The sequence below is a fragment of the Carassius carassius genome, chromosome 43, assembly GCF_963082965.1.
Source record: "Carassius carassius chromosome 43, fCarCar2.1, whole genome shotgun sequence".
Lineage (NCBI taxonomy): Eukaryota > Metazoa > Chordata > Actinopteri > Cypriniformes > Cyprinidae > Carassius > Carassius carassius.
Window position 1 is genome coordinate 22,679,697 of NC_081797.1, and position 25,663 is coordinate 22,705,359.

The 25,663-nt window shown below is 37.1% G+C and overlaps 2 protein-coding genes across 3 annotated transcripts in view; both read right to left on the minus strand.

Annotated features, from left to right (window-relative positions):
- The window catches only part of ankrd27 (ankyrin repeat domain 27 (VPS9 domain)), a 30,472-nt gene extending 5,297 nt beyond the window's left edge, over nucleotides 1-25,175 (minus strand). The window contains exons 1-28 of one of the 2 annotated variants that reach the window (XM_059536690.1): nucleotides 25,035-25,175; nucleotides 21,318-21,440; nucleotides 18,400-18,510; nucleotides 18,146-18,302; nucleotides 17,856-18,010; nucleotides 17,613-17,672; nucleotides 17,479-17,529; nucleotides 17,334-17,399; nucleotides 17,094-17,170; nucleotides 16,814-16,941; nucleotides 15,578-15,659; nucleotides 15,327-15,459; nucleotides 11,348-11,428; nucleotides 10,952-11,076; nucleotides 10,349-10,431; nucleotides 10,128-10,243; nucleotides 9,929-10,021; nucleotides 9,519-9,716; nucleotides 9,344-9,403; nucleotides 9,004-9,123; nucleotides 8,541-8,585; nucleotides 8,306-8,425; nucleotides 7,037-7,231; nucleotides 4,987-5,106; nucleotides 4,702-4,875; nucleotides 4,055-4,151; nucleotides 3,836-3,902; nucleotides 3,442-3,493 (exon numbers count right to left, since the gene is read on the minus strand). In XM_059536690.1, coding sequence (XP_059392673.1) covers nucleotides 3,442-3,493; nucleotides 3,836-3,902; nucleotides 4,055-4,151; nucleotides 4,702-4,875; nucleotides 4,987-5,106; nucleotides 7,037-7,231; nucleotides 8,306-8,425; nucleotides 8,541-8,585; nucleotides 9,004-9,123; nucleotides 9,344-9,403; nucleotides 9,519-9,716; nucleotides 9,929-10,021; nucleotides 10,128-10,243; nucleotides 10,349-10,431; nucleotides 10,952-11,076; nucleotides 11,348-11,428; nucleotides 15,327-15,459; nucleotides 15,578-15,659; nucleotides 16,814-16,941; nucleotides 17,094-17,170; nucleotides 17,334-17,399; nucleotides 17,479-17,529; nucleotides 17,613-17,672; nucleotides 17,856-18,010; nucleotides 18,146-18,302; nucleotides 18,400-18,510; nucleotides 21,318-21,419 — 2,868 coding nt within the window. In that variant the 5' untranslated portion in view covers nucleotides 21,420-21,440; nucleotides 25,035-25,175. Of the gene's footprint in view, nucleotides 1-3,441; nucleotides 3,494-3,835; nucleotides 3,903-4,054; nucleotides 4,152-4,701; nucleotides 4,876-4,986; nucleotides 5,107-7,036; nucleotides 7,232-8,305; nucleotides 8,426-8,540; nucleotides 8,586-9,003; nucleotides 9,124-9,343; nucleotides 9,404-9,518; nucleotides 9,717-9,928; nucleotides 10,022-10,127; nucleotides 10,244-10,348; nucleotides 10,432-10,951; nucleotides 11,077-11,347; nucleotides 11,429-15,326; nucleotides 15,460-15,577; nucleotides 15,660-16,813; nucleotides 16,942-17,093; nucleotides 17,171-17,333; nucleotides 17,400-17,478; nucleotides 17,533-17,612; nucleotides 17,673-17,855; nucleotides 18,011-18,145; nucleotides 18,303-18,399; nucleotides 18,511-21,317; nucleotides 21,441-25,034 lie in introns of both variants that reach the window. The other variant, XM_059536689.1, reaches the window with a different exon arrangement.
- LOC132125334 (histone H2B) overlaps nucleotides 23,824-25,663 on the minus strand; it is a 471,182-nt gene continuing 469,342 nt past the window's right edge. The window contains exon 2 of the mRNA XM_059536713.1: nucleotides 23,824-23,841. The gene's annotated coding sequence lies outside the window, so the exon portion shown is untranslated. The remainder of the gene's footprint in view (nucleotides 23,842-25,663) is intronic.

Genomic DNA, 25,663 nt, shown 5'->3' on the forward strand with positions numbered 1-25,663 from the left:
TAAATTAAGTTAAGATACATTAGATTAGGGTAAGGTAAGGTAGGTTAGGTTCAGGTAAATTAAGGTAAAATACATTAGATTAGGGTAAGGTAAGGTAGGTTGGGTTCAGGTAAATTAAGTTAAGATACATAAGATAAGGGTAAGGTAGGTTAGGTTCAGGTAAATTAAGGTAAAATACATTAGATTAGGGTAAGGTAAGGTAGGTTAGGTTCAGGTAAATTAAGGTAAAATACATTAGATTAGGGTAAGGTAAGGTAGGTTAGGTTCAGGTAAATTAAGTTAAAATACATTAGATTAAAGTAAGGTAAGGTAGGTTAGGTTCAGGTAAATTAAGTTAAGAAACATTAGATTAGGGTACGGTAAAGTAGGTTAGGTTCAGGTAAATTAAGGTAAAATATATTAGATTAGGGTAAGGTAAGGTAGGTTAGGTTTAGGTAAGTTAAGTTAAGATACATTAGATTAGGGTAAGGTAAGGTAGGTTAGGTTCAGGTTAATTAAGGTAAAATATATTAGATTAGGGTAAGGTAAGGTAGGTTAGGTTTAGGTAAGTTAAGTTAAGAAACATTAGATTAGGGTACGGTAAGGTAGGTTAGGTTCAGGTAAGGTAAGTTAAGATACATTAGATTAGGGTAAGGTAAGGTAGGTTAGGTTCAGGTAAATTAAGGTAAAATACATTAGATTAGGGTACGGTAAGGTAGGTTAAGTTCAGGTAAATTAAGGTAAAATACATTAGATTAGGGTAAGGTAAGGTAGGTTCGGTTCAGGTAAGTTAAGTTAAGTTAAGATACATTAGATTAGGGTAAGTTAAGGTAAAGTAGGTTAGGTTCAGGTAAGTTAAGTTAAGTTAAAATACATTAGATTAGGGTAAGGTAAGGTAAAGTAGGTTAGGTTCAGGTAAGTTAAGTTAAGTTAAAATACATTAGATTAGGGTAAGGTAAGGTAGGTTAGGTTTAGGTAAATTAAGTTAAGATACATTAGATTAGGGTAAGGTAAGGTAGGTTAGGTTCAGGTAAATTAAGGTAAAGTACATTAGATTAGGGTAAGGTAAGGTAGGTTATGTTCAGGTAAATTAAGGTAAGATACATTAGATTAGTGTAAGTTAATGTAAAGTAAGGTAAGGTAGGTTAGGTTCAGGTAAGTTAAGTTAAGTTAAGATACATTAGATTAGGGTAAGGTAAGGTAAGGTAAAGTAGGTTAGGTTCAGGTAAGTTAAGTTAAGTTAAAATACATTAGATTAGGGTAAGGTAAGGTAGGTTAGGTTCAGGTAAATTAAGGTAAGATACATTAGATTAGGGTAAGGTAAGGTAGGTTAGGTTCAGGTAAATTAAGTTAAGATACATTAGATTAGAGTAAGGTAAGTTAGGTTAGGTTCAGGTAAATTAAGGTAAAATACATTAGATTAGGGTATGGTAAGGTAGGTTAGGTTCAGGTAAATTAAGGTAAGATACATTAGATTAGGGTAAGGTAAGGTAGGTTAGGTTCAGGTAAATTAAGGTAAAATACATTAGATTAGGGTAAGTTAAGGTAAAGTAAGGTAAGGTAGGTTAAGTTCAGGTAAGTTAAGTTAAGTTAAGTTAAGATACATTAGATTAGGGCAGGGGTAGGCAATTTCGGTTCTAGAGAGCTGTAGACCTGCAGAGTTCAGCTTCAACCCTAATCAGACAAACCTGAACAAGCTCATCAATCCATTCAGGATTACTAAGGTACAGGCAGGTGAGTTTTTTTTCAAGGTTGGAGCTGAACTGTGCAGGACTGCGGCTCTCTAGGACTGAACTTGCCTACCCCTGGATTAGGGCAAAGTAAGGTAAGGTAAGGTAGGTTAGGTTCAGGTAAGTTAAGGTAAGATACATTAGATTAGGGTAAGGTAAGGTAGGTTAGGTTCAGGTAAGTTAAGTTAAGATACATTAGATTAGGGTAACATAAGGTAGGCTAGGTTCAGGTAAGTTAAGTTAAGATACATTAGATTAGGGTAAGGTAAAGTAGGTTAGGTTCAGGTAAATTAAGTTAAGTTAAGATACATTAGATTAGGGCAGGGGTAGGCAAGTTCGGTTCTAGAGAGCCGCAGACCTGCAGAGTTCAGCTTCAACCCTAATCAGACACACCTGAACAAGCTCATCAATCCATTCAGGATTACTAAGGTACAGGCAGGTGAGGTTTTTTTTCAAGGTTGGAGCTGAACTGTGCAGGACTGCGGCTCTCTAGGACTGAACTTGCCTACCCCTGGATTAGGGCAAAGTAAGGTAAGGTAAGGTAGGTTAGGTTCAGGTAAATTAAGGTAAAATACATTAGATTACGGTATGGTAAGGTAGGTTAGGTTCAGGTAAGTTAAGTTAAGATACATTAGATTAGGGTAAGGTAAGGTAGGTTAAATTCAGGTAAATCAAGGTAAAATACATTAGATTAGGGTAAGGTAAGGTAGGTTAGGTTCAGGTAAGTTAAGTTAAGTTAAGTTAAGATACATTAGATTAGGGTAAGGTAAGGTAGGTTAGGTTCAGGTAAGTTAAGTTAAGATACATTAGATTAGGGTAAGGTAAGGTAGGTTAGGTTCAGGTAAGTTAAGTTAAGATACATTAGATTAGGGTAAGGTAAGGTAGGTTAGGTTCAGGTAAATTAAGGTAAAATACATTAGATTAGGGTAAGGTAAGGTAGGTTAGGTTCAGGTTAATTAAGTTAAGAAACATTAGATTAGGGTAAGGTAAGGTAGGTTAGGTTCAGGTAAATTAAGGTAAGATACATTAGATTAGGGTAAGGTAAGGTAGGTTAGGTTCAGGTAAATTAAGTTAAGATACATTAGATTAGGGTAAGGTAAAGTAGGTTAGGTTCAGGTAAGTTAAGTTAAGATACATTAGATTAGGGTAAGGTAAGGTAGGTTAGGTTCAGGTAAGTTAAGTTAAGATACATTAGATTAGGGTATGGTAAGGTAGGTTAGGTTCAGGTAAGTTAAGTTAAGATACATTAGATTAGGGTATGGTAAGGTAGGTTAGGTTCAGGTAAATTAAGGTAAGATACATTAGATTAGGGTAAGGTAAGGTAGGTTAGGTTCAGGTAAATTAAGGTAAGATACATTAGATTAGGGTAAGGTAAGGTAGGTTAGGTTCAGGTAAATTAAGTTAAGATACATTAGATTAGGGTAAGGTAAAGTAGGTTAGGTTCAGGTAAGTTAAGTTAAGATACATTAGATTAGGGTAAGGTAAGGTAGGTTAGGTTCAGGTAAGTTAAGTTAAGATACATTAGATTAGGGTATGGTAAGGTAGGTTAGGTTCAGGTAAATTAAGGTAAGATACATTAGATTAGGGTAATGTAAGGTAGGTTAGGTTCAGGTAAGTTAAGGTAAGGTTGAGGTAACGTAACGTAAGGTAAATTTAGTTCAGTTAGTACACAAGTAAATACATAAACAAGTAAACAGATAAATATATAAGATAAATATCTGGAGAATGGTACCTGGTCTAATACTCCTATTGTGGTCACTGCTCTGTCAGTCCTCTTCTGACTCCTGTTAAGAGCAAAAGCTTCTCATAAACATTTTGAAATGATATTAAGGAAAATTAAACTTAATCAGAAAATTACTGATCACAATTATTATTATATATAATTTAACTTGTATTAAGGAATTATGCATCAAATTGCAATACAGTAATTTCTGATAATATTTCACAATATTACAGTTTTTACTGTGTTTTTGATCAAATAAATGTAGCCTTAATGACCAGAAAAGACTGAGAAGAAGAAGAAAAAAACATTACAAAATCTTTCAGACCAAACTTTGGAACTGCAGAGAAGATAGTTTTTTTCTCAATGTTATGTTAATAAAGTCATTAATTGACAGTAAATGTACCTTTGTTTTGTGTGGTCTGTGTCTTTTCTGCCACTGCTGGGACTCTCATGTGGTTTTACTCTTTGAACTATTGATTATGTTGTTGGAGAAATAACAGAGCTCAGTTTAATTACGCAACATAAATTCATAATGAAATGCATATCATATACTATGTTCATCATAGCCTACTAGAGTCTTGAGATGAAATAAAAGTACAAATATCAAATATCAGATTCTTACCCACAATGCCATCTGTTCCTCTGGAGTGTGGTTTGACTGGATGAATGTCCGGAGCATCAGCAAAGACTTTCTGCAGGAGTCTCTGAATTTCTGTATTCTGAGGAAACATAAAAATACAGACAAATCATTTATTTTTTCTTTCAAAATGTAGCACATCCTTTACACTATTGTTGTGTTAAACTTCTCAAAATACAGGTTAAACTATTTATTTCTTCTTGAAGTTTTGTGAATATGTTTCATTTAGGGTCATGCATGTCACTGAAAAGTTTCAAAGGCTTTACAGGGCTTGTCATAACTTTTGTGTTGGGGTCAAACTCACCCTCCAGTGGTTTCCCTGCAATATGTCAAAAATCAACACTTTGAAAAACACTAGAGTCAAAAAAAAAAAAAGCCACTTGAAATACATGAGACATTTTAAATATTTAACCCAGATATATATAATATTGTTTTCGGTTGCTCGTTTTTTTGGGAAACACAAATACTACTTATGCACTTAATTTAAATTTTCTAAATTATTCATTAGAAAAGTTTGTATTCAGCATTTACTGATAAGCAAGAGTCCAGCTACAGGATTGTTGTGAGTCTATTTAAAGCATAAATAGATGTGTATAAGGTTTGCAGCTGCAGCGGAGCGCACACAAACACACCTGCCCGCCGGTCTCGTGTGCACAGTCGAGGGCGGTCCGCTGTCTCTTGTTGCGCATGTGCACTAAAGCCCCTCTGTGCAGCAGGAGCTCCACCAGCTGGACATGTCCCCCTCTCACCGCCTCATGCAGACCACTGTTACCCTGATTATTAGCCAGATTCACCAGCGCACCGCTCTGATCCACATCAAGAACGTTGCAATATGGATGGAAATAACAAATAAACACAAATCACATTTCTGTACATTAGAAATATATATGTAAAATCTATATAATGTAATATAGCACCTCAAGCAAAATGGTGGCTATCTCCAGATTTCCCTTCAGACAAGCAAGAATCAGTGGTGTGTTTCCATACTGATCTTTCTTGTTCAGTTTGGCGTTACACTCCAGCAGAGCAGACACCACCTATAACACACACACACACACACACACACACACACACAGGCTCAAACTACTGATGGTAAAAAAAAAAAAACTGTTCAACCACAATATTATGTATGTATGTATGTATATATATATATATATATATATATATATATATATATATATATATATATATATATATATATATATATATATATATATAATTGCAGATTAAATATATAATTAAACATTTTAATGTATTGACAGCATATATATATATATGCTGTCAATACATTAAAATGTTTAATCGGATTAAATCACACCCTTTTTCTGTGATTAATCACGATACCAAACAGGACCACATCGAGATGGCAACAAAAAAAAAAACATTTATATATACAGTGTGTTTATATATAACTTTTTAAATATACTTTTATTGTAATAAGTTCACATTCAACCTTCAAATGAATGTAGAAACAAGACCGTATAGTTGTAATATTTGACACAAATCATGTTTTCTCCCAACCTTTAACATATAATTGTGCTTTAATATGAAATTATATACAGCATTTGCAGTATATATACAGTGTAGCCGCTGACAGGACGGGAAAATACATTTTTACTGATATATGGCCTGACAACATCTCATCTGACCGCAGTTTACTGATGAAGCTCCTCATCACCTGTACGGTTTCTGCACTCGGCTGCCTGGCGAGTGCACGACTGAAAAGTCTCCCGTTTGATGCGGTCATAAAGACGTTCTGTGACTAAATAAATGCAATTCTTGTCAAGAAAGAAAGAGACAGAAGCAGCAGCTGTGAGTGGGGTGGCCAGCCCTAGCTCCGACCCCGTGTTAACTGCGCTAAATATTTCTTACACTGTTAATCACACTAATTTTGACAGCACACACATACATATAAATATATATATATAGATGGATGGATAAATAGATGGATAAACAGGGTTTGTACAGATACTAATAATTGAAATTCCAGGAGTTCAAGGACTTTAAGCACTATTTTTTGTTTTGTTTTTAGTTTTAAATCAGAGATCTCACTTATCAAACAATATTTTTATCTTTCAAATTCTAATAAACAAACTAATAAAACGAAATTGTACAAACATAGTCGTTACATGATTTGCTTTTGCTGCACTGTGGCCACTTTAACATTTGAAAGGATCCTATGGCAAAGTTATCGCTTTTCTTATTCAAACTGATTTTATTTTATGAATACATGATTGACCTGAAGAATGAAAGCTATGTAATACACTTGAAAAATGATGAGCTATATCACGCTCGTAGACTCAAGGGATGTGACAATGAACTTAGCTCATGAGAGACTTGGTTCACTAGAACTAGACAATATTTTAATACTATTTTTAAGACATTTTCAATTACAAAATATGTCTTCAATCAAAAAAAAAAAAGGCAAAACAATGCATGCAACTAATCTAGGGCCAGAGCTAAACATTATTTTGGTAATCAAATAATCGAATGATTATTTTTATAATTGAGTGATCTGATATTTTTTCTTAATACAAATAGTCCGAAGTGAAAAACAGGCTTTGATATGACTATATTTATACAGAAATTAATAATTGGTTCAAATAAAGTATCAAAACCAAGTAATTACATGGTTTTATTGAAAAACACTGTTAAAATACATAATATATCTATATATAATATGAACATAACTAACTTAAGTATATTATGTGCTATAACAAATACCTGCAGATAACAAATCAATGCACAGCATGAATTATAATTAATTATTCTGCAAATTATTTTTCCAGGACTTTAATTTCAAAAAGTCAAATTCAAGTACTTCAAACGAACCCTTAGTCTTATCGACCCCAAACTTTTAACTGAAGTGCACTTCTACAAATTAATCTGCACAATGAGTGATTAGATGTTAGCAAGCTAGTGATGTTGTTATGAGAGGAGGTCTGTGATTGGTCAGGATTTGCGCACCTGTATCTGGCTGTTCTGGCAGGCCAGGTGGAGCGGGGTGGCACTCTGATTGTTGCGAGCGTTGATGTTGGCTCCGTGGCGGGTGAAGAGAGACACCAGAGCTGTGTGTCCGTGCAGCGCCGCCACATGGAGCGGAGTGAAGCCATCAGCACTGCTGTTCACACCCACACCGTCCGGCTGCAGGCGGGCTGCTTTCTGAACACACACACACACACACACACACACACACACAGCTACCACAAGATGCTTCTAACATTCATATGAACCTACTTTTGTAGATTATATTAGAAACTGACTGCCTGGGCCCTAGGGCTGTCAGAACGGCTGGAAACTTAATAAAAATTTTGTGCTTAAATGTTATCAATATTCAAATTATATACAAATTTGAAAGTCATAATTTACTTGGGGGGTGGGGGTGTCTTTTGGCTTCCCTCCTGAGGCCACAATAGGGCGCATCGAGCAAAATATTACTTATGCACATACAATAACACAACTATCTTTGAAAAAAGCGCATAAAGTTTAAATAATGTTTATAAACCATATATAATTACTTCAGTTGCTTAAACAATTAGAAACAAAACAGCATCATGTATGCATGCATAGTTTAATACAAAGGTCCAAAATCACGGAGTACTTTTTTCATTTAAAAATGTGATGCAGTTGGATGGGGTAAAAAAAAAAAAAAGAAAAAAAGGTTGAAAATATATATATATATATTTTTTTTTTTAAGTTGAACTTGCATTAATTTTACATGGCTTTCTAGACATGCGGCTCTGTGCAAGACAAGAGTGCAACGCTGACAGATGTCCGTCTAGAAAATATGCGTTCTGTGTGAACAACATCTCATAAACAGGATCTTCTCCACACTCATGTTCTCTTTTCCCCAAAAATATTGAATAACGCAGCAGCGCCACACATAGTAGCTTTAACTGGACAGAATTATCACTTACATTGTCATCGCATCTTATGTACCACACCTAAAACTCAAATGCAACGTTTCTGCATTTGAATGGCTATTTTTATTCTAAATTTGACAAATATTCTATTTTTAATTCTATTTTATATTTGACAGCCCTCCTGGGCGCTAAGCCAAAACATTCTTCTATTACATTCATTTTGTTGAGCACTTAATTTAGTGTGTACAAACCAGCTAGGATTTATTTGTTCTACATTTTATTAATATAATAAAAAGTAATGTTTTAATGTCAGGTAATTTTTTATAATGTAATAACACAAATGTATAGAAGTGTTAAATGAGTGTGTTCAGACCTTCTGTGCAGGTTCACAGCTGGGGCACTGACACAGAGGATGGCACAACACGGTCTTCACTGGCGCTGAAGCTTCCTCTTCCTCTGGCTCCTCATCCAGCCAATCCAAAAGATAACGCACCTACAACACACACACACACACACACACACACACAATTCTGTCATTCCGTGTTCTTATTATTAAAGCAAGACAGAATCCTTTTTAACCAGGTTTATACGACCTGAAATGAGCTCACCATCTGCACATCTCCATCAGCCACAGCTCTCAACAACTTCTCCACCTGTTCACCAAACACAGCACAGAGAAAACATTACATAGCTGCAAAGATGACAACTATTTTCTCCAGGCACATTAACTGTAAAGTGATTATATGATGGTTTAACTTTCGTTGTCAGTCATCTTTGGTGCTGAATTGCAAAGCTTGAGAATTTAAGACATAAATATTAGTATTGCAACCTTTAGTACAAAAAGAAATTGTAATGATCACATATTTATTTTTCTATTATTTTCGGTCTTGATATTTCTAATAAGAGTTAAAACATAGAAATACGTTTTTGAGACGCCACTTTTGTCTCTGCATCTGCAGTCATTTGTGGTGGTGCTTGGTTTCACTCAGTATGGGCTTCTTATTTGATCTCATCTTGTGTTGTAACAGGAGAAGTGTGATGCTACGATCTGTCCTCCAGGTGGCGCTGTACCTCTTTGTGTCGTGTGCGCTCGGCGTCCGGCGGTGTGGCCTCAACACTGAGAGAAGACATGCTGGACGCAGATGAACGCCTGCTGCTGCAGTCAGACGGCTGAGGAGAGCGACTCGGAGACTGGAAACACACATGGAGACTACAGTCCATCAAAGGCTCTGCTGCTACAATACCTTCTCTGGAAAGATGCTCCAGGCCAGCACAGTTATTTGTCCTTCTCTGTTGCTCAAGATGTTTTGCAACTTGTCAGAATGGCTTCAACGGTTGAGAAGTGAAAGAGTGGCAAAACATATTACATCTAAGGGGTTTGGCAGACCAAAAAAACTAAATTTGAACTCACCTCGAATCCACTTTCCCTTTTACTGGAGTCATTGTGTCCGCGCTCCAGCAATGACAGAATCTGTAGCACAGATAATACAACATCATTCACTAAAATATTTCCTGCTGACACTAAAACGAAGCGTTTGCTCGACGGCTGCGTGTGCGAGATGCCGTTCAAGGCACGTGACTCGAACCTTGGAGTTGAGGGCACAGTGTAATGGAGTCTCCTTGGCTTTGTTGTGGATGAGGGTTGATGCCCCGTTCTCCAGGAGCACCTCCATGATGCCCTCGTAGCCCCAGCGAGCGGCGATGTGCAGCGGCGTGTCTCCCTTATCGTTCTGAACGTTCAGTCGACAGGAGTGCAGGTCAAAGTACAGCAGCGCCTTCACACACTGAGATCAAGAACCAAATAACCACATTACACACATCACTTCAGTCCATCTCAGAAACACAATTGTATTGTGTAGGAGTCATGTAGGAGTCATGAACTGAGAAACCAGAATTCCCTTGACCTTTTTGACATAGTATGATTTTATCGTACACTGAACTCTCATATAAGTTTCAGAATGAAACACTTTCTTGTTAGAAAGAAAGAAAGGCTTACATCTTCGTGCCCGTACATGCAGGCCAGGTGTAGAGGGGTGTTTCCATTGTTATCCTGAGCATCTGTGTTTGCCTTGTAATGCAAGAGCAGCAGCTACAAGAGCAATCGAACAACAATTGAGGGACAATGTGATAAGATTACATTTTTAATTATGAGATCTACAAGATCACAATGAGCACGAGCGAGGTGAAGATCTGACCGTGACGCCCTGGAAGCCCTTCTGGCAGGAGAGGTGCAGCGGTGTGAGCGCGTGATAATCCGTGGCGTTCACCACAGCTCCCTTCGACACCAGCAAATCAATCAGCAGGGACTGACCTGATCACAGGCACAACACCAGAGCCACAACAGTTACTCCTCCACTCGGTGTTAAAGCTACAGAAACTACAGACAAAAATACAATTAGGTTAAGTCAATGCGCACCACAAACAGCAGCAACATGTAGAGGAGTGTAGCCTCTGTCATCCCGAGAGAATGGAGTGACGATGGACGGGTCGTTTAACCTCCTAAACCAAGAAAGACAAGCAAAGCAATACTTTAATAAACATTGAGGAAAATAGGCCTGCGTTCAAACTGCAAGCTTTCTAATATATTCAGCCTGTGGTGGTTATCAGCCCAACACACCATTTTTATTACTGTATCAAACTAAATTTGATAGCAAAGTTGAAGAGGCGTACAGCTGTGATAAAGCCTGTCCTTTACTACTATGTGATTGCATTTAAATTGATTATTTGATACAATGCACTTACTGTGCATATACATGTTTTGACATTTGAAAAAAAAGAAATAACTGTAGATAAATCTGTAATAGACTTTTAACCTTCCCTCAACCTCTTAAACCTAACTATACCAATCAAACCTGACCCTAATCTTAACCGGATCCCTCCTCAATAGCAGTGAAAGTCTTTTGCTTATTTAACGTGAACACAATAGGTACATTGTACCTCACGACTCATTATTTATATGAATTTTATATGAAGTGGGTCCCAGATCAGTTGAAAAGCGATGATGTTTATCAGCACTGACCCTGAGATGTGGCGGTCGCAGGCGTCACAGGAACAGAGTGGGTGACATAACTTCCTCCCGTCCTCCTCATTCTCACTCTCGCTTAGCAAACGCTTCACCTCTGCCTCATTTCCACTCACAATGTGCTGCCCATAGACACACACATACCTCATATCAATTTAATGATTTATATACTTATATATATATATATATATTCAATCAGGAACCAATTTTGAGACAATTTAGTTTTTCTTAACTAGTATAAGGTTTTAGCTCAGATAAGGCAATGGTGTCTCAGTGAACAATTATGAGAAACAGGCTTTGGTTTCGCAGGAAAGCTTTTACTATTATCACTAAATATAATATTCACAGGAAGTTGAAACTGGTTACACGAAGAGGCATTGCAGAAGTGCTCACCTCAAACAGCTGGTCTATAGGTGTGGCATTCTGGGACAGCAGGTCCACCTTCTGTCTGAAGGACAGTCGATCTCCTGAGCCCTGCGGACCACAGCGCACATTCACAAACAACACGCAGATATGCAGCACTGGGAGGCGTGTGTAGGATGTGTCAGTTTTGCCATAAATTTGAATAATAATCTAGTGAGATTTTTTAATGCACAAGCAGTCTGACGACAGCCGGTGCTCCACACAGAGATCTGATCTCACCATCATGCAATCTGTCTGTTGTTACATGAAGAAACAGATGAAACTAGGGTTGTGCCAATAGATAGTATCGTGTATCGCCGATAGTCACAGATATCGACGTAAGCAGATTTTTTCTGTTGATAGTTAAGGCGATATTAGGCTCATTCTCCTATTAATGTATTAAATTATAATATATATTATAATTTGGCTATCAAACTGACCAGCTATTTCACTTCAGCACCGCATTTCACACACACACACACATACACATACACACACACACACACACACGTGCATGCAAAAGAGGATTAGAGCCTGTACTCTCTGAAGAAGTTGTAACGCTTTGACTAAAATAACTCGTTAAATCCATGAAATCAAAGAGAAAGAAAACGAGGAGTTGGTGTCCCACACATTTAATGGCTAGTACACGACAACTCACTCTTCTCATACATGAGAGATTAACTCTTTCTTGGCGTTACAAATAAAGTCAAGATAATAAGGCGGCAGAGTGAATTTATCATCCATAGTGGTTCTCGCGTAGTCCTTCTCTTGAAGACTGATCACTTAACTTCTAACACTCACTATGTGGTGATGACGTAGAAGGACTATGTGAGAACCACTATGGATGATAAGTTCGCTCTGCAGCCTGTTATTATTTTCATGCACACCGCACTATAATGTGATGCATGCAAAATACAGAGTTTTGGTTGTTACAAAGTGTCCATCCACAAACAGACGTACATCGTCTGCAGATATAAGGTGTTTCATTGCACTTTAACAAGTAATCTGAACTATATATGAGCAATATTAAACGAGCCCTCACTAACTGAGTTTAATGCCACAGTTATGTTAGATGCATCTCATTCTTGTTTCTGTGGCGGTATTTCAGAATCGTCATGAGGCGCGGTCCATTTTTTAGATTATTGGTGATTCCATAGGCTCTCTCTCGCGCACCTGCGTGGTTTAAAACACCAAATAGTTATGATATGACAAAAACAAAGAGTCTCTCTCGTGCTCCACCCATGCACGATAATATTGTGTATCGTCGATCTCACGGGCTGACGATACGATGATTTGAAAAATGACCATATTGCCCAACACTAGATGAAACGGAGACAAACTAAATCCATTATTAAAATTAAATTGCAAAATGAATGTTTGTAAAATGTAAACTGATATTTACTACTGACACACTACAGCAAAAGATATAAATAACCGGCTTAAAACCTCTTTATTGGGGTGAAAATACTTATGTATAATACTAACTTTTTGTCCTCTCTTTTTTGTTGTACAAATAAATGCAGCCTTGCTGAGCTGGAGAAACTTCTTTTAAAACAGAAGTGTGTGAATGTGTTTAGTTTTTTTTTTCATGCGGAAAGCTGAGCTCATACGTCATTCTCTGTGAGCGCAAGATAGATTCAAGCGATTATTACGTTTTGAATATGGATATTTTTCTTACAAAAATGCATCAGTTCACTACAGGAGGACTTTGTTCACCCCCCGGAGCAGTGTGAGGCACTTTTTATTATGGATGGATGCACTTTATTTCACTTCTTTGGACTGATGCACTGCAAGACCCGCTGAATGCCATTAAACAGCTTAAAAGATCAAAGACATATTTTAATATAACTCTGACTGGATTCGTCAAATACACCTAGTCATATACACCTAGGATGACTTGAAGGTGAATAATTTATGGGCTAGTTTTCATTTTTGGGTGAACTAACCCTTTAGGTTGTAACCTGAAAACACAAAATAAAATGCATAATAAAAATATTAATAAAAAAAAAAAAAAAAAAAAAAAGGGAACAACAGAAAATTCCTTCAAATTAATTGCCCTATTTTACAGACTCTTCATAAAGTGTAACATACTAACTACCAATACACTGCTTAAAAATATATTTGTCCAGAATGGAGTTTTACTAGTTAAAAAGAACATGCATAAAATGTAATTGTTCAAAACAATGGTGCAAATGTTCAATAAAATCAATGCTTTATTTAAAAATAAATATATTTTAACATTAGACATTTTTTTAGTTTACTATCAAATCTAAACTATAATTTCAAGTCATATTCACAATCATTTTTTGTTAAGATGATCCGAGTGTGTATTCTGTGCAGTTTTGCGTTGTGATTACATAATGACGTCATTGTGCAACGACATCACAACGTTATTTAGCAACTTATAGCAACAAACTGTCCTGCCTTTAGCAACATTCCCTGAAGTAGTTGGCAACACTGGGAGGAAACCCCCAGGAAGACCTCAGTGCTTCTTTTCGTTGACACTAGCAGATTTATAAATGAACCTCATTACGGATTTGGGAAGATGTTTGTCGCACAGATCACACTGCTACCTGTCTTGTAAAAATTCATAAAAATGTTACTGAGCAACTGCCAAGTAACACGGTTTCAGTGCAGATTTTCCTCTCAGTTTGAACTCTGGCTAATGCGCTTGTGGCTCATTATTAGAAAGCAATGTTCTGTAGTTTATTTAGTCCTCAGGTCCTTACACTGGCTTCCAGTTACATCTAGGATTGATCTTAAAGTACTTTTACTCGTTTATAAATCACTAAATGACCTAGGACTGAAATATATTGCAGATATGTTCACTGAATATAAACCTAACAGAGCACTCAGATCATTAGGATCGAGTCAGTTAGAAATACCAAGGGTTCACACAAAACAAGGGGAATCTGCCTTTAGTTACTATGCTGCCCGCAGCTGGAATCAGCTTCCAGAAGAGATCAGATGTGCTAAAACAATGGTCACATTTAAATTTAGATTTAAAACTCAACTGTTTAGCTGCGCGTTTATTGAATGAGCACTGTGCGATGTCCGAACCGATTGCACTGTATTTTATGTATAATCATTTTCTATTCTTAAATGTTTTAAATACATTTTAAACCTTTTAAAATCAATCTTAAATCATTTTTCAAGTTTATAAATTCCATGTTTTAATGTTGTGATCTTTTCTTCTTCTTCTCGTTTATGTAAAACACATTGTGTATGAAATGTGCTCTATAAATAAACCTGCCTTTCCTACAGTAACCAGCAACAACCTCCCTCCTCTTCTCATCGAAGACATGTGCTGCAGCACTAAACAGTCTCTCGCTGTCAGTGCTTGTAATGATTTTTGCGTCTTTCTCTGACACTTTTAAATGCCTCCACACTGTTGACAGTGTACTGTATTATAAAGAGTGTGTTATCTCTCACTCTTCGCTGGTTGCTATTTGATTGTCATGTCATTGTTCAGTACAACTTATTCAGTGTTTTTTGCTTATATTTTTATATTCATATTCATGAATTTATTTAATACACGAGTTGAATTACTGAAATAAATGAACTAGTCCACGACATTATAATTCATTGAGAAGCACCTGTAAGCTGTATTCTATGTATAGTACCAGTCACATATTTGGACACACGAATGGGAAAGTGTCCAAACGTTTGACTGCACTACGATATACACAAAGAATATGGGCCGATATATCGGTGTCTGCCTTTTCTTTTACTCCCTATTATCAGTGCCCCCCCCAAAAAAACATATTGGTCGGGCTCTAGTAATTATGCTTGTTACTTTAATACTAAGTATATGTAACGTGCAACAAGGACACCTTAAAATAAAGTGTTATCATAGGTCCTTTAACCTCTTGTTGCTGTATTTTGAGGAGGATTCAGTCCACTACTTGGTGGATTAACATCACTACAAGAACCTGAACCAAACCGTGACTGTCTCAGCCATATCTCTTACCAGAGCGCTCGGGGTGAGGTTTCCCTGGCTGATGTACTCCACCGCAGCTTCAAACGAGGTGAGACAGTAACTCAGCTCATCCTTACTGGACTTACGGAAGCGGAAGTTCTTGATGTAGCTCAGATTGGCCATCCTGAAGAAAACATGAGGATATTAGCAGTCTGCATGCACAATGAAGCTCTCAACAGAGACTGGTAAAGATATTTCATTAATAAATCACTGTGCTGCAGAAAACACAGCACTCGACTCACCAGTTAGGGACTTCTGTTTTGATTAGCAGATAGAGAATGACTAGCAGGAGATCGTCAGCACACATGGCCTCAATGCTCACCGCTGGAAGAGATACACAGAGGGTTAAAACACTGTCAGTGTCTGAGACATAATGCGCACACACACACACACACACACACACACACACACACACACACAAGAGCATTGCATAAACTGTTAATCTAAGTGTTCAGTCCACCAAACTACAATACTACAGTGAGTGCTCCATAGAAATCAATAGACACTGGGTTTGGTGAAATGTGCAAGATTTTCATCTTCATTTAAGGTTTTGTAGCAGCATATAAACAACATATGATTTAGCACAACTGCACTGTATATTCTGCTTCAGAATAAAGGAATAACTATTCTAACCAAAGACACGACTTTTTGTTTTCATTGTTTTGGTTTAATGAAGGCACTAGTTCTTTATTGTTTGAGCATCTAACAATTTTATTGCACAGTGAATGTTTAACCAATAAAACTAAAAGTGAAAACAAACAAGCAAATCAATCCTCTGCAAGTAGCCATTTTTAGTTTTACCTACATTGGGTGAATCTCTCGCAAATTATGTATTCATTTATTTATTTTCTGTAAAGAAGATGAGCCTTTTTCAGGAATAAAGAGATTTTTACATTCACTTCCACAGAAGTTTACATTACTATCATGACAATTAGCCCTTGATAAAATGATTATTTTAAATTAAATTCTGCATAAATAAAATACAGTACAACCATTCTTCTTCATATTATTATTGTAGTGATAAGTAAAATTATTTATATTATGGTATTGATGATAATAAAATAAAATAAAATGCCTGGACACGTTACCAACATTTGTCAACAAGGCTAAATAAGGCATAATGTATGGCCTTATAAATATTTCCTGAAGAAACCAAGCACTGAACAACATAAAAATGAAAGGTTTTTCTGTTTGCCTTCAGTGCCTTGTTTTGGCAAAATTGGGAAAATGACTAAACAAGCTGTTTGACAAACAGACATTAGGAGAGCATTCCTCTAGTTTACACATACTGCCCGTGTTGTTGTTCTGTCTTATGAAAACTGAAGACTGGGTCGAAACAGAGGACTAACTCTTCGGGAATGAGCGTTCGCTGCCTAATCCAGTTACAGGAGCTGTGCAGAAGCAGTCCACCGAGCAAGAGGTGGTTTAGACAAACACACACACACACTGATAGAAAGGAAGGTTTGCGGTCACAGCACCTGTATCTCGGCGTCTGGTTGACTGCATGATGGTTAAAATAACCTTCCTTATGCAGAGCAGTTTCTGCTGTGGAGACGTACAGCTGTTCAGCAGACTCAACTCCCGCTTAGCACGAGGAATGTTTATACTACGAGAGAGAGAAGTGACAGATCGTTTTGTACAGCAACGCCAGATATTTTGCATGTCTCTGTGATATTCTGGACTCAGGTCCTTCCCACGCTGTTAGTCTACAGCTCTCTAATAACTCAGAAATAGTGAACAGTAGTAGTGATTTGGCACCTGAATTCTGACTTCACACCAAGCTCCTTCTGCTGCAGATCCTGCAAGGAGCGTGTCGTTTTGTTGAACGCTGCATCCTGTCAAGACAAACAGTACATTAATAAAGGGAAGTAATGCATCACCGCGTGATCCCCAGCTTTTACAACAGCCATACAGAGCATTAGGAGATCTCATTTAAATAAATAAACAAACAAACATTATGTTGTAATGTTATGTGAGGTAATTGATGTGAATCAGTACCCGACTTGCTTCAAGACTCCCCACATAACTAAAGAGTAGATCATGGATGCCATGATGGATGTACATCTGAAAATGGAAGAAAGAAATGATTAAAAACCAAATTGGGCAAAGTTATACATTTTAAAAGTGCATTTTTTGAACGGACCTCCACTGCTTGTTTGAGTAGAGTCATCTGTATCTCCTGTCTCGCCAAAATCTTCTGAAATCGAGACATTTTACATTATAAGCTTCAGTAAAGAATCAGTTTTTTTAAGTATTGAAGTTCATAAAGCTGCTTACCAGACGAGAGTCCCTCAACAGCAGCTGAAGACATTTTGTGTAAAGGGTATTTACAGAGTCCTGAAGGATTGGGGGAGAAAAATAAATCAATAATAAAATACAAAGTGTTATATGCAGTGTGATCCCCCCCCCCCGGTTATAACGGTTATTATAATCATAGAATACACTGTATCTGGCTTTTAAATCAAATGCAGGATGTGGATAAAAACATAATAATGATGTAGTGTAAAGAGTTTCCCTCACTATCTGATGTCGGAGGCCCTTCCTCTCTTGTTCTTTAAAGGAGTGGGAAAAGGCAGCCACAAGCTTGTCCAGTTTTTCAGCATGGCGGCCCAGAAACTCCCTCACATCCTCGATATTCTTCAGACAGTACGGAGCAGAAACAGTACTCAACTCCTCTGCAAAAGTTGAAACAAACATTAGTCCAGCAAACAATACATTTACATTATTCCACCTCTTCCTAACCAGGCATGTCGCATCAAGAAGCCAAGAAATCACTAATCAATCAATTTTTGATCAGTCTACTATGTCACCAGGGCTGTGGTCAGCGTCGAAGGGCCGTGCGATGCACAGTATGCTGTAGGCCTGCTCTTTCTCATTGTAGAAGGTCTCCTCGAACAGGATGGGGACAGAGGTGGGATTGGGAAACCCTGCACCCAGCCGGACCTGGTTATTGTCTATAGACACTTCCTGGAAGATATGTCACACAAAACAGCTGTTGGGTTACAGACAGCATCCGGATGATTCATGTAGAACTTCTGTGAGACTGAAGGTGGGATTTACACACCTTTCCATCCAGCGTCTGGTAACCCTGTTCGGCAGGCTGAAGCACGTATCCATCGAACTGAGATGCTGTGAAAGAGCCCGCTGGTAAACTTCCACAACACGGCACCAGAACCTAAAACAAACATCACACAATAAATAACAGCCAAGTTACTAAACTAAGTCCAAGGATGCATTTGTTTGCTCAAAAACTCAAATTCTGTTATCAAAGCGCTTTCATATTAAAGGGATAGTTCATCCAAAAATGCCATTCTAAACCCATAAGACCTGTGTTCATCTCTGGAACACAAATTAAGATATTTTTGATGAAATCCTAGAGCTTTCTGTCCCTGAAATGTAGTAAGGACATCGATAAAACAGTCCATGTGAGATCAGTGGTTCGTAAGTGTTGCGCAAGAACACTTTTTGGGCACAAACAAAACAAAAATAATGACTTTATTCACCAATCCTTCTCCTCCGAATCACTTCTTCCACCATTATCAAACTACTGCTGTAGATGTAGATACTGCTGACTCATGGCCCTCTATATAATGGCAGAATATGTGATTTGGAGGAGAAGAAATGTTGAGTTGTTATTTTTTATGCACAAAAAGTATTCTCATAAAGCCATGCAACTCTGGTTGAACCACTGATGTCAAATGGACTGTTTTATCGATGTCCTTACTATGTTTCTGGGTCTGGGAACATCTCAGTGACCTTGCTGTCTATGGGAGGGTCAGAAATAGGGCAGCATGACCTACACAGAGCCGCTGTTCACTGAGAAGCTGTGCGAAACCACGGTCATATTTTGCGCTGCTTTTCAGTGAACAACGGCTCTGTGTAGTTAATGCTGCTCCATGTGAAAGCGCGCAGGTGATGGAAATTTACCGCTGATTACAGACCTGCTTTACTTACAAGATGCGCATTAAATAATGCATGTGATTTATCCTGCAGCCCTAGTCAGAAAGCTCTCGGATTTCATCAAAAATATCTTAATTTGTGTTCCGAAGATGAACGGAGGTCTTATGAGACTCCAATGTTCAATAAACAGCACTATTTGTATATCAAACGCAAATAGACATATGATTATGACGATTTATATTCTACATATGTTTTTATGCAGCTCGTGGTATTTGTAACAATGAAGGTGTTTCTGACAAATGACAAGCAGGTGCACATGCCTATTATAGAATCAAAATCCATTTTAGATCACAACCAGAAGTTATTACAAACACTTGACGATGATTTAAAGTGGGGTTTGAGCAAAAACATTAGTAATTACATACATTTCGAAATGTAGTTGGATGCCAGTTGGATGCCCTCATCTAATTATATTTTCAGATGTATTCTTGTAAACAATTTGGACAGTCTATGTTTCTGATGAAGAACCAAAAGTTATTTATCTTAATTTAATACTGCATTAAATAGCAGTAAACAATGTAAAAGCCATATACGAGACATGGGCTACATGAGGTTAAAATGCATTGCTGGTCGGCGCCATCTAGCATGCGAGCACTAATTAGCAGAAGACAGTCAAACGTTTCCCGCTCGGTGTGAAACCATCGTTCGTCAGCGATTCGCCTCACTCTGCCTGTATATAAACGTTTGTTTGGATTATTGGTTTTAATTGGTTGAGTGTTGTTCCAGAAAGTGCTGATAATTAATCCAAAATCACTGAGACTTTTCCACGGTTTCACTCGCCTTGTCAGTCTGTGGGATTTTTTTGGTGAACCTTTCTGCTTGTTAAATTGTAGGTGGTGACAAGTGACCATGTGATTCGCTGAATTATTCACTCAACCAATTCAGAATTAAAACTACTACTGTGTGCTGGACAAACAATGGTTGATCCTGCTTTGGCTTTGTTCAGATCTATTTTTCTTAGAGTTCTGAATTGAATCCTAAAACCTGGAAATGAGGAGCTTTGTATTTCCGGTTCCATTAACACAACGTTTTTTTTTTTTTCTTTCTTTTTTTGGTTAAGAGTCTGGAATTAAATAAGGTCAACTGAACACAAGCTCAATATGTTTCGTTCTAAAACATAAAATACACAACTTATACCACACTTGTGAGCTTTTACATTTCTCAAAAAAAAAAAAAAAAAAAAAACAATTAAAAAAAAAAACATTGAGATTGTTGGGGACGTTAAATTTTATCATGTATTCTAACTTTCTAATTAGTAGATTTTGGATAAAGATCGAAAGAGTTGTCAGGAGCTTAGGTTGGCGATACATAAGTTTGTTTATAGTTTAACTTAAGTTTTTAACTTCTGGCAATTATATTTAGACTTCAAAACGCATAAACTTCTGGGCAAAGAGCATTTTTGCATCAAAAATCAAAGAAAAATCCTATTGGCCTTTTGTCGAGGTAACCAGGGTGTTGTCAATTTCCAGGTTGGTCCTCAAAAATATGCCATGACTGCAGCACTTCGTTAGCGGAGCAAAACAAAAAAAAGTTACTTCAACTTGTAAAACATAAAAATGTAATTAGCTAAAAAATGTACTTGCGGATTATTGATGCATAAAAGCAATATCACACAAGCAATTGTGCTGCTATCCAGAACAACAGAACATGTTATATGGTGATATTTTAGGTCATGTTTAAGCACGGATTTAAAATTTAGATAAATCCGAGAGTTTGAGAATAAACCCCAAGCATAATATTGTTATCATTACTTGGTTAACAGAACCTCTAACGTCTCCTAACATAAAACAATCAGTTCATACACACAGAAACTCTTTCTGACCACATGTGAAGAGACCACAGTCACATGAATGAATACATGACTAATTATGTTCCACAAATAAATCTGCTCATCGTTTCAGTCACAAACAAACAAACAACATTCACTTTTGCTCTGTCTGAAAGCTGGAAATGCGTAGGAGTTGAAACAGTATTGCCGTTAAAAAGATATCAAACATGGAAATGTGGAAGTGAGAGACTCACAATGCCATGGAGTTCTGCCACCCTGCTGCACAGATCCGGTCTGTGTTTTTCCAGGGCCTGGTAAAAAGGGTTCTTCAGGATATTCTCATCATACACAGCCATATGTGCCCCGCACTCCAGTGCCTTAGAGAGACAGAGAGACGACAAAAAGAAATGCATCAAGAGAAAGAAAGACCTGAAAATATGGCGAAAAGGAATTTTAGACAAGTCAAAGGTTGTGGGGGATGAACTAAAGTGGATTAGCATTACTAACCATTTTTGCCCAGTTTACGTTTTTTCTCCTGATTGTATTTTAAACTTTAAAAAGCGTTTTTATTTGTCTGTTACAGTCGGAATTGAATTTAATTCAAATAATAAATGGTGTTTGTCAAAACAAGCGTGACTTTGACTTAAGATCGTTCAACTTAATGCGTAGTGATTTGAACAGAGCCCTATTCATTAGTATTAATGCCAAGATGAATATTCAGAACAAAAAAATTTCTGTTTCCACATTGCTCAGTTGCAAATCAGAGTCTAGTTCTGGGAAGAAAAAAAAAATAGACTCTTACAATTGCGACTTTACATCTCGTAATTCAGACTTTTTCCAATTGCGAGATACAAACTCGTCAGAACGGTTTATATCATGCAATTCTGAAAAAATAACAATAAAAAAAAACAAAAACAACTGCAAGATGTAAAGACACAACTGCGAGTAATTTTTTTTTTTCTATTGCACTGGAAAGCAAACAGGCCAACCAATAAGATTTACACTAAGTCACATGATCAGAGCTGCTAGGGTTACATACACCTTAGTAATGACATAATGCTTCAAAATAACACCAAAGCAACCAGTCAGAGGACACCAGCATTGTGCCAGTCAGTTTTTGAGAGACAAGCAGCCCTTCACACAGGTAATCATGACACATTTCTTTACAAACACAGAGATTAAACAAGGCTCCTTCCTCGCCCTCTCTTCTTTCACTCGCTGCCCCATCAGATGAATTTCAGCTGAACTCATTATGGCGTCCTGAAAATTAAATTAACTTCAAAACACACACAGTAAACATGACCGTATCCATGAGGAGGCCGAGCACACCACAATAAACTTTATTCAGCCGATGATGAGGAAGAAGACATTAACATTTAAAGCCACACGTTTCCACCACAGTTTGAAATTAGTCTTCATTTCGCTTACAGCTGTATTTTTGAGCTAGTCTTGGTTTAGCATCTCACTGCAGGAATTCCCCACTATGTTGTGAGTGGGAAATAATACACAGTCTATTCTGCTCACTTCCTTAAAATGCAGCTTGCGCATTATGACCAAAAAGACTGAAGAATTCATATCACAAAACACGCTGAGAATACGTCCGAGACATACTATACACCCCCCCCCTCCCAAAAAAAACAAAAAACATTTCAAGACCAAGAAAAGCATTATTAACATAGATGAAATTTATGTTATAATCAAACAATAGGTAAAAACATAACAGCTGCCAAAGAGTCTGCCAAAGTCTTACTCACATATTTATGGTGGTTAAAGAGAGTTTGCGACACCAGGAATAATTTTATCTTTAAACCCTTCAAATGACGGATAAGGAAGAGGAGAGCCATGAAGCTGGAGAGGCTTAGGGTGTCCAGACAAAGATTAAAGAATCACATGGTCGCTCTGAGAGGTCAAGGCCAAAAGTCTGATAATATTCCAGAGTCAGGCCTCCACCCTCATTCTGGGAATCATGGGAAGATTTCCCAGATGATTGTCTGCTGAAACCCTGAAGAATGTGAAATTTGCCATGTGATCTGCTCCTCCAGGCCATAACAAACTGGGTTGAGGGGGAACCACACTCCTTACATGGAGTTCAGACACGAAATTATTTTCCGTTCCACATTAAACTGGGCCATGGCTCCCAGGTATTCAATACACTGGCAATGGGACATGCTTTTCCATATAAAATGATTATTATATTAGCTTGACCCAACGCCAAGCCATAGATGATCCAAACCGAACCATTTATTTAATTTAAATTTACAAAACTGAAATCAGTAACTGCCGTAACGTTATATGTCATGTGATTTTTCTGCCCTCAAAGATCATTTGGCCGCACTGCAACAAACACAGATTGTTCAAATAGATTTATGTATTTGCATTTTTAAGTAAAATGCGGAAATTGTCAAAATTCTGTCAATAATTGAATCAATCCTCATGTCGTTTCAACGCTGTATGACTTTATTGCATCTATGTAATGTAAAAGAAGCCCAAGGTGTGAAAAGTCTCAGTGCTTTGTCCATAGAAGCCGACTGTAATCAAAATGTACAACGTATTACAACGTCTTCTTTGTGTTCTGCAGAGTGTCATGCCAGTTCTGAATGACACAAGGGTGAATAAATGACAGACTTTTCATGTCTGGGTGAACTATCCCTTTAACATAGGCCGCTATAATTGTGTAAACCTCAAATGGCATGCAGAGTCCCACAGGGCTCTATCTTAGGACCTATCTAGTTCCATGTCTACATGCACCTAAAACAAACAAAGTTTAGGCACATGACACTCCAATCAACCTCTATCACAGTTCACAAGTGACTACAGTCCCATGGACTCTACTGAACAAGTGACTCTATGGAGTAGATCTTAAATAAATACAACCTAATGGACCTCATAGATCACGTGTCAAACTTAGCTCTTGGAGGTCCACTGATCTGGAGAGTGTGGCTCCGACACACTTGCCTGGAAGTTTCTAGCACTACAAAAGAAATTGATTAGCTGGTTCAGTTGCATTTGATTATGGTTGGAGCTGAATTTTGCAGGACAGTGGGCCTCCAGGAGCGGAGTTTGATATCCCTGTTGTACACCATCAAGTCAAAAAAAACAAAAACAAAAAAAAAATTCCAAACATGCTGAGAACAGACCAGTTAAGACTCATTAAAATATGTTCTCATATACAGATTTATATATTTTAACTATCCACATTAACACCCTGTATATTTCTTAGATAACTTTCACTCAAAACTTTACAATTGTATTTTAATTTTTATTTAATTAGGTTAAATAATGTTGTTTCACAGTAATACAGCAAGCTGAAAATATCAGAAGCTGTTTCAGTTCATAACAATCACGTACAAATCAATAAGACTAATATTACAACCCTATGTTCATATTGTTCAATCATAAATACTGTATTCATCATAAACACTAATATTAGTTACAATCCATATTATAGAAATTCTGATAATATTTTATAAAACTTAACACAATTCAATAAAACAACAACATCATGAGATCGTCAAACAAGAGCATATGTTTAGTACCTACGTGCACATATTTATGTATTTGACAGGTTCAGTCTGAAACCCTCATCTGAGGCTAACGCTGATTCATATCACATGTAATTTGTATTTTAACCCTAACATTACGTGTGATAAAACATGCTATATTTCATGACAAACTATGGAAATAGCAACCGAAGCTAACTAGCCATATACGCAAAACCTATTAAAACACAAACAGCGTGGGATAAATGATTGAACAAGAAAGATATGTGTTTATATGTGATTATTTGTGTATACATACACGTTTCGATGATGCAGAATATAAATATTTAGGATATGAGTGCTAGCATTAGGGCTCATTTTCTGTCAGTGGCTGAGACCTGCTATTGCTAACAGCTGTGAAACTAGAGAACAGGCACACTGAATATTTAACCATATAACGCCGTCATGAAAGAGAGAGGAGATTAAGCTTACCTCATTTAATTGTGTACAGGGTGGTAAAGTGGTAAACAGAGCATTTACTGGAGTTTGTCAGCGATCCCAGGAACATTTCAGACAACTTATCGTCAGCAGCACAAACTGATGATTACGCTGAAATGAGATCAGCCAATCAGGGATGAGCTTGGTGACGCGTTAACCAATCACAAAGCGTCTTTCAGTTTGCCAGCCTGACACAGGAAAGCGTCTTGTTCAGGTTGTGACAAATCTTTTAAAAATTATTTCAACTTGTGAACGGACGCACAAACCTAAAACGACTGAATTGTGATGATAAAAACTACAAATACATCAATACATAAAATCGCTGGGGAACAGTACTTGAATAGCTTGGCATGAACGCACACACACAGCAGCTCACTCTAGTGGCAAACCCTAAAACCTGCGCATATTATTAAAAATATTATAATTTATTTAATAACTACTCAAATAAATCTCTTTTTTTGTTGTAATCTTGACGAAAATGCATAATTTGTATTATGGAGTAAAAACAAACGTAACTGTCTTTATTTAATAATATTTTTCTACACCTTTCATTAAATTGTTTATTTATTGTATTATTACTTTATATGCATACACAAAGACACACTCAAAATACAACTGAATTG